Source organism: Heterocephalus glaber, unplaced genomic scaffold (assembly GCF_053883595.1).
Source record: "Heterocephalus glaber isolate CG9 unplaced genomic scaffold, H.glaber_assembly_v1.0 deba00001509, whole genome shotgun sequence".
Taxonomy (NCBI): domain Eukaryota; kingdom Metazoa; phylum Chordata; class Mammalia; order Rodentia; family Bathyergidae; genus Heterocephalus; species Heterocephalus glaber.
The window spans coordinates 43,937,828-43,946,660 of record NW_028258325.1 but is presented as its reverse complement, the minus strand read 5'-3'; the positions used below and the strand labels follow the sequence as shown (position 1 = coordinate 43,946,660).

The following is an 8,833-nucleotide window of genomic DNA, read 5'->3' as shown; positions in this document are numbered from 1 at the left end:
GCACATTTTTTGGATTCCATTCCATCTAATTTAGGGAAGAGCAGTGGGCATTTTTTTTTAAAGAGAAGCTTAATTTTCAGTAATGTGAGCCTAAAGATTTATAAAATAGATTTATATTAAATTATGTTAATAGAAGCCTAGTAAATGTACCAATTAATTGCATGGAAAAATGTTCCCTTTTAAAAGGTCTGTCACCTTAACAGGTACATTCAAAGATTCTGGGTGAATAATGAAGATAGAACAATTGCTTTGATGCACCAGCTGCATTCATCGTCTAGGACAGCTTTGGCTGTGTTTGGAGAAGGTGGGAGGAGCTCCTTTTCTGGGAGTGATTGCTCCTTTAAACCCAATTTCTTCTAGCAAATAGTTTCCATTGGAAGTGTTGCCCTCTCCTCTCTGTCCTAGGCTAAGCCTGGGCTCCTGCCCCAGAGCTCTCACCCCCTCCCAGGATGCTCACCTGGTTTCTCCTTGTCCTGGCTACAAAGAGCCTTCCCACACACCTCAAAGAGCACTCTCAAGGAGTGCCACAAAAGGTGAGTGAAACCTGCAAGAAAGCTAAAAGTAGGAAGCAAAGTGAAAAAAAAAAAAAAGAAAACCTAATGAAAATTACTCTTTCCACCTACATGACCAACACCAATTTCTTTGTTCTCTCTCTCCTCTCCATCCACCAAAATCATACACACACACACTCACACACATGCATGATGCACATATACACTATTCATACCTACACACATAGTCCCTGTTGTCCCCTTGGTCATTTTTAATACAACAACCACCTTCCTAGCATTGTTTGACCACAGTCAGAGTGGCCCAAATAAACTACACAATCTTGATCAGATATAATTAGACAGAAACGTCCTGGATTAAGGATGAGGGGAGGAAAGAAGATGCCAGGAATTGAGAACTTCATGTCCCCAAGTTTGTGCTTCTCCTAAAACCATGAGCTATCTGGGGAGGGGGTGAGCTATGATGACCACTGAACCCAGTTCAGAATAAGAACCCCAGAGAGGAAAGATCTATGAGGTATCCATCACCTGGGCTCACTGACACCCCGAAAACAGGCTACTGGGCTCCTTCTGCCTTTGCCATCATTTACAATTAAGAAGCCTTGCCTGAGGCCAAGGTGCCTTGGACTTGAGCACGTGTTGGTCACTGAGTGGGAGGGTGGAGGGGAAAGGTTTCCACTCCTCTCTGCTCTGAACGTCTGGGCTGGGCCAGGGCCCAGAGGTGAGAGGTGTTGCTTTCAGCCTTTTACCCCACCCCCAGCTCTTTCCCTGTTTAAAGCTGTCATGTGACTCATTCTCAGATGGGGTCTTAGCCATACTAATGGTTCCTGTTGCTCACCCCTTTTCTCTTGGTGGAATAAGTTCCTGGGTTCTAATTTTCATTTTTGATCTTTTTCTCTCTTTTTGATCTTTCGCTCTCTTTTGATCTTTTTCTCTTTAGGTCTCTAAAAGGTCATGTATTGGGTGAAAAGTGCTCTGTTTCTATTTTGCAAGTGGGACCTATGAAAGCTAGAACCCAGGGCTTTCCGGGTAGCCATGGTGGTGGCCCTATGTATCTGAAACCTTCCTCTCTAATAGATTTAGGGAAAGATAACACTTGGAGTGTTTACCTATGGATTACTTAGCAGATTATTTGTGTTTCTGAGTTTGTGTGTCTGTTGACTTAACCATTCTTAAACTAATGTGAGAAACTACAACAGGCCTTCAAAATCAAATTCTGGATTTCTGATTTTCTTTTAGGGAGAAGTTGGGAAAGATGTAAAATCTATCTTAATAGAGTAAGAAAATGTGCTGCACTCCAAAAGTGACAAAAAGGCCACCCTAGGAGAAGGGGAATCTCCCTGGGAACCTTGGAGAACCTTTCTTTATTTAGAGAACATCCCAGTCATGGAGATAGAAATCTTTGCTAGAATCATTTAGCCTCTCCCCCAAAGAACTATACTGTTTATTGTCCCTTGGGGACCAGACGACGTCAGCAGCCTAGGAGGGCTGGTGCACACATCTCTTTGCCAGGTGGCAGAGCAAGGCGCTCAGAACAGCACCCAGCAAGACAAATGCATGGCTCCACGGTCTGGGCTCAAGGCCTAGGTGCAGACCAGTCGTGAACTTGAGAAGGGCCAGACAGAGTGTGTGTGGGGTGCCGGGGGGGGGGGGGGGGGAGCTGGTGGCTGTGCAAGGGAAGGGGGCAGAGGGATCTCCCCACAGTCCCAATAGAGCTTTGCCTTGGGCTGGAGCTCAGAGAGCGGCAGCGGGGGCTCTTTGTCCTTCTTGAGTTTTCCTGCGAAGGAATTATTCTCTTTAAGTGCCTGTTCGTTGCTCCTGCAAATTCCCTTCCTCCCACCTCTGTTTTTACCCTTAGAGAGGCCTGTTTCTTGGGAAGAAGGGAGACGAGACCTTTAGCAAAGACTGCGCACCTGTGCCTTCTCTTCTTCGCAGCAAACTGCATGAGGGGTCCCGGGCTCCGTGTGTGGACAGATCTAGAGGTGAAAGCTTCCCCAGGCCCCTGCAGGAGGGAGCTGGGAACCTGGGGCCGCTGCACTGGACAAGCCTAGCTTACTATCCAAAGTGTGGGTAGCCCTGGGTTTAGCAGGACTCCACACAGTTCTCCTCACTCCTGCAGTCCAGGCTGGTGTTCTACTGAGAGTTTGGAAACCTGGGGGGGGGGGGGGAGAAAGAAATGGAAAAGCTCCTTTCTCTTCCTTCCTAAAGTTTCTGGTTTTAGAAGCCCAGGGACTCTGGTGAAATTTCAGTTAAGACCTAAAGTAAATCAAACCAAAAGAATTGTTGTGAACAGTACCATGGCTTGAACCTAATTGGGTGGCTTCTTTATAGGAAGTAATCAGAAATCACACCCATGAGTGTTAGTGGGACTCAGATCTCCTAGTTTCCTCCTTTGTCACTTCCCTTAGACACAGGTGACGGGGGAGGCTGCTAGAAGAGGAGCTGAGTGCTCCTCCAGCCCTGGGAAGGGAGGACCTGAGGGGGCAACAAACAAACCCCAAGAGTTCAGTGGCATCTCTGTGCTGTTTTGGAAATGTGAAATTGTAAATCTTAAGACAGAATACTTTCTTGTCTTTCAGTTTTGAGGGGAAACCAGGAACATTAAGCTTTTTAGTTACCTGTGGCACCATCTGTAAGTTTCTGCTTGTTTGCTTCCAACTTGTTTGATGGATTGTTGCTATGCCAAAACCTATTGCAACTATGCAAATTCCTCCTGTTAGGCATTGGCACTAACAGAAATGAGAAAGAAGAAAATAAATACTAGGTGAGGGATTTTTCACCTTCACTTGCTAAAGAGAAGGTTTGCCTGTCATCATTGTTAATGTGGTTCTAAATGAGTGATTTGTTCTGTCCACGGTGAGGCAGTCACTTGTTTTGAGTGTTGGGGGTGATTAGGAGAGGGCATCAGGACTGAAAGTGTTTCCTTAGCACAAGCTTCTATCACACAGAAAATCTATAAAGCCACAAATTCCCTCAGCCAAGAACCACCCACATCCCCAAGTTGCAGTTAATACTTTCCTCTAAGGCCTCAGGTATTTTTCTCCGTCAATGTCTTTCTCCAGGTGTGAGAGAAGGGAAAACATGGTGAGAACAAACACCACAATTTAAAATCCTGATTTTTGTTTTATTTATTTAAATAAATATAAATATAAATTTTATATAAAACTATTCACATACAAAGGGACTTCCAGTGACTTGGATTTAAAATTCTCCCCAGGCAAATTTTCAGAAAGCAAGACCTACAGGGTTTAATTTTCTAAATTGTTTGCAAATTCAGTGATTTCACTTCAAAATAACAACAAAAATGAAGAAACCCCATGCTGTCATCAAGTTCTGAAAGACAGGGGTGGAAAAATAACATGCGCTTTCAAAAACCCCATACAGTGTTAAACTTAAAACAACCCTGTTTTTCCTGTTATATAAGACTGAGTTGGATTCTAGATTATTTACATTTTTAAAAAACGATCTATAACTCCAAATGGAGCTCCAAATAAACAAGGTCAAGAAGGAGACCTGAAGGGTTAGGCCCAGCTCTGAATTCCCCAGGACGCCAGGTTCCTTCCGAAGGTGCGACGAAGGTGCCGGGGTGGGGAGGGGGCCTGGCAGAGCAGGTGGTTTGAGCGGCGGAGCCCTCATAAGGGGGAAATCTCCTTGTCCTCGTTAGCGGATGCTGGCGACAAGGAGTCCTCATCCTCTGAGCGCGCGTAGTGCGCTTGGCTCCCGACGCACTTGCAGCCCGTGTGACTGTTCCTCTGTGTGCCCTTCCCCTCTTTTTTGTGCTTCACCCGGCGGTTCTGAAACCAGATTTTCACCTGCTTTTCCGACAGGTTCAGGTAGGTAGCGATTTCGATTCTCCGGAGGCGAGACAGATACATGTTGGAAGAGAACTCCCGCTCCAGCTCCAGGAGCTGTGTGCTGGTGAACGCTGTTCTCATTCTCTTGCCGTTGGGCACCTGGCTGGTGTCGGAACCTCCTGCGGACCGGCCAAGAGAGAGCAGAGAGGTCAGGCGGGCTAGGGACTCCCACCCCACTACCATTCCCCGCGAAGGACAAAACTCCAGGACCCAGCCCGACCGAATACCAGTGTCCATCCTCGCGCTTTCCCATCTCAAGGCAAGTCGTTGCTCACCCAGGAGGGAAAGATACGCCCAAAGCAAGTTCCGCCCTTTGATTCGCAGGACGCGAAGTTAGAGCCTTGAAGGGGGACTATGAGCTTGCCCTCGTCTCATTGGCTCCCTCGAACCTAACCTCAAGCGTGCAGCCTCAGCCAAAAGCACTAGAACGCTTTAGCCAGCCAGCCTAGACGCAGGATGTCACACTTAAGTTCAAACACACGCACCCCAAACCTGAGGCAGCTAACCTAAGTTTACTCCGCAGTCCCGTTCGCAGACCGCAAGTCCCGTATAGAGCGCGGTAGACCCAGAGCGAATGCATCAGGCTGCGTGGACAGGTTGGCGAGCTACCTTCCACCTTCGTGGAACTTCCAGGGGAGGATTCCACAGCGACACTAAAAGGCCCTCCTCCCTCCCACCCGTCCCCACCCCTCCTCCGGGCTCCCACTTCCTCCACTGAGGGAGGAAAGTTTGCTCCTAAGTGCGCGAAAGTCGAAGCGCCCAGGTGCCCGAGACCCCACCCTACCCATGGTGAGGCAGTGGAATCTCCGCGGATCCGCCACGTTGTAGGTGGTGGCAGCGCAAACAGGTGCGTGGTGCTGTGGGTGCCCCAGGGCAGCTGCGGCGGCCGCCGCCGCCGCCGCCGCCGCCGCCGCCGCCGCCGACCCATGCTGCTGGGGCTGGTGATGGTGATGGTGCGCGTGGCTCACCCGTGGGCAAAACTGCGCGTCGCCGGGGCCCGAAGAGAATTGGCTCTTGAGCAGAGGCAGGGTCCCGGTGCCCTCTGTAGCCCCGCTGCCACCGACCCCTGTACCCCCGGCCCCTGCGCCTCCGCCACCAGCGCCCGCGGGCGCGCGAGAGGAGTGCAGGTGCGAAGTGACGCAGAGCGGGCACACGCAGAAAGCGCCGCTTTTGCGGGACGGGCAGCCCGGCCCGGACACCGACATCACCAATGGAGATGGCATGCCCAGCGGGATGAAGAAATCCGGCCCCGGGTGCGGTTCGGGCAGCGAGGGCGCGGGCCTCGAAGAGTCCTTGATGATGAGGGAGTCGACATAGAAGGAGCGCGACATGTCGGGAGGGACCCGAGGCTGCAGGCCCCGGCCGGCCGCGGCGCCCCCTCCCCTCTGGTGTCCTGAGCTCTGCCCCCGGAGCTGCGCCGACGCGGGCGGTCGAGCCCTTGGGGATGCGGAGGTGTCGGCGTCTGGGCCGCGAACAAAGGGGTCCCAGGAGAGGGCTGGTCCTTGCGTCCCCCGCCCGGCGCCCCGGCTCCGGGATTTTATAGCCCCCACTCCGGCACGTGATGCTGCAGAATACCGCTCGGCTCTGGCTGCTCGGCAGCTCCCCACCCTCGGGATAGGCTGCCCGAGTCTCAACAGAGCAGCGAGGAGGGGCGGGCGCGCGACATGGAAGAACGCGGGGAAGGGGAGGGGGAGACTTTGCAAAGTGTAGGTTTTGTTAATTTCCCGGGGAGGCCGGCCTCCTCCCCCTCTTTCTCCACGTTTCCCCGTGAGAAATCACAGCTCAGCGCCCTCCATCCTACCCCCTCCCTAGTCTACGCCCCAGCCCAACTCGTCCCCGCGCCCTGGCACAGGGCGCACCAGGTGGGGACTGCGTGGCCTTTTCTTATAGGGACGCGCAACGCTGCTCGGCTCCTCTGTGCCGGGTGGCTGAAGCGCAGTGGATTAGGAGGCGGACTGGCAGCGATCTAGTCCCCAGAGCGGCTAGGGCCACGCTCACAGCTCTTTCTGTCCCCCCAGCTTTTGGACTTGGCCAAGGTCATTCAGGTGGTTCGTTCACAATGGACCCGGCATGCAACAGTGAGGCTTTGGCCCAAGAAGCCATCAAAAGTTTCATTCTGATGCTAGAAAAGGGCTAAAGTGCCTTTGTACTTAGGGCCCTCCTGGGGGCACTCAGACCTTCGACCCTTTAATAGACAGCTCCCCTTTCTAATTGGCAGCTCCCCTTTAGATGGAGGGAGGAAAAGAAGGGGGAGGAAGAGAGAAAGGGCACGGGATCACGCTCTTCTTCACTTTTTTTGGAGAGAAGACCGGAGGACCAAACACCAACCACGGTTGGGGGAAACCTTCGCTCTGTCTAGTGATCTGTTCCTCTCACTTGTAATGATCTTGAGCTGCTGATGAAGCTAACCAGGGAGCTCTGTCCTTCTGCATCCCCGAATCCTAAAAAGGATGAAGGGATGCAGCCACTCACAGAACACTGCTTCTAGTTGGAAGAAGTGGTAAAGGAAATCTGTCTTGGTGGCACATGTCTGTGGAAGAGTTCTGTGCTCCCAGCTTGGAGAGGGGGCAGCTGTCATGGTTGGGGTTCTTGATCTTTGGGGAAGATGGAGCAACAGAGATGACAGCTGTCTCTTCTCTTCCCCTGCAGAAAAGCAGGGCTGAGCAACAGCTACAAGGCAAACTGGGTTCTTCTCCCAGAACAGCTAACTTCAGGCCTGCATTCACAAAGGTGCTAAAAACTTGAAGACAAGGACTGCATCACTTGAGGGAACAAAGTGCCCAAATGCAGGAGAGTGCTGGCTGGAGGCATGGTTCTGTCTCTGCATAGTCATTCTCTCTTTCTTCTCCTTCCTATCTCTGTGACTGTCTCGCTTGCCTGCTGGTGAAGTGTAATTGGGTTGTAGGGACACCCGCTCAGGGGAGCCCAGGATTTATGGATGGCAATTAAAGTTTTATGAATTGCAGCTGAGGCTGGTTATTGAGCTATTTGAATGTGATTAGAATTCAATTAGAAAGTGGTTAGTGGACGAGGGTCTCCGGAGTGTACACAGACAGCTATTCCAGAAATGTGCTAATACAACATCTTGTGACAACAATTAGGGAGTCTTGGGGCTTAATGTGGGGCAGCTCAGCTGTAACTACTTTTGTACCACAAGATTGGCTGATGCTACCTTCACAGACTCAGCCTGACCCCAGCCTGCCCAGCGCAGTCTAGCCCTCCCTTGCTTGGGATAGGACCATCCAGGCAGTCCTTGGAAACCATTCCCACCCCAGGAAAATGATTAAGAGTTCAACAATTGAGAGAGACTTTACAATGGGGTATTTTTTAAGGCCTAAATTGTTCAGGTAATGAATAGATTCTCACCTCCACTGATTTTTTTAGAGTAATAGTTTGCTCCCTCTCTTTCCCTAGGTTAGGTAGGTTATCCAATCTGTTTGGGGGTGACTCTTGTGTCACAGTATTCCCAGAGGTTTTGAGTGTGTTCCTCTGCTAATGTGCTACAAATTGTGCTTGTACACAGACTGTTTTCTTTGAGGAAATCTTAATTATGCCAGAGACTTATGTATCTCCTTTAATTTATGTCTATGGAAATACTCAGTTTCCAGTGCCAAGGAATTTTGAGAAAGGTGAGGGGCCCAGAGTTGTTTTTTGTTTGGGGGGCGGGGTGCTGCAAATATTGTGGCTGCTTCAGGACCCAGGCCTTGGCTGAACACAGGGCTATGTCTGAGAAACTTGTGCATAGGGTACTTGGTTAATTCCTTGGGCCCACCAAGAGCAAGTATTTTGGAGTTGTAACCCCTGCATAGTCTCTACCCTCTTTTCTCTCATTCTTTTTAGATTTCTGTGCCGCTCTGTACCTTTCTTTCTCTTCCTTCCTTCCTTCCTTGAATCTAGCCCGATCATGAGAAGCCAGCTCCCCGCCCCCCTGCCCCCCGTAAGCCTGCTACTCCATGGCACTGGACACCATTGCCATTGGCCCTGTCCAGGATAGGATGAGCATTCCCTAGGGAGCAGCACCCCCAAAACTGCTCATAGCAGAAGGGGACCCTATGCTCAGTCTTCTCCTCAGAGGAACCAGATAGATCGTCAGGCATGTGCCCATGTTGCTTTTGCGGCTGCACAATTTTATTTCTCAGTGATTCTGTCTGATAAAATTTCATCATCCATTAAGTAATCCCCAAAATGAGAGCTCTTATGAGCCTATAATGAGCTCTAATTGCCATGACTCGGGAGCCACGTGGAAGGATTTATTTGGTATTAAGCAGTCGGGTACAGAGTACAGGCTGTTACCTAAGCCATTACTTTCATAATTCAAGGAGAAAATTAGTCCTTTCTAAGGGGAGGGGTAAATCCTTTGATTTCCTCCCTCTCTTCAGGATGGTAGAGGACAACTTTGTCTTCTTTGAGTGCAAGGCAGTGTCACAAATGCAAAGTCAACAAATTGTCTCCTACCTCCTCCCAGCCAGG

General features: G+C 50.5%; 1 protein-coding gene across 1 annotated transcript; it reads right to left on the bottom strand.

The window, feature by feature from the left end:
* Positions 1-3,679: 3,679 nt before the first annotated feature.
* On the bottom strand, positions 3,680-5,931 carry Gsx2 (GS homeobox 2). The gene is made up of 2 exons (XM_004849710.3): positions 5,148-5,931; positions 3,680-4,482 (listed from the first exon to the last, which is right to left on the bottom strand). Exons 1-2 carry the CDS (start codon positions 5,692-5,694, stop codon positions 4,142-4,144), a joined length of 888 nt encoding a protein of 295 aa, XP_004849767.2. The 5' UTR covers positions 5,695-5,931; the 3' UTR covers positions 3,680-4,141.
* Between the last annotated feature and the right edge of the window lie 2,902 nt (positions 5,932-8,833).

Excerpts from the sequence above, each read along its gene's own strand:
- Gsx2 (XM_004849710.3), bottom strand. The coding sequence starts at position 5,694 with ATGTCGCGCTCCTTCTATGTCGACTCCCTCATCATCAAGGACTCTTCG. Across the intron at positions 4,483-5,147 it reads ATTCCACTGCCTCACCATGG|GAGGTTCCGACACCAGCCAG; the intron begins GTAGGGTGGGGT and ends GCCGGTCCGCAG.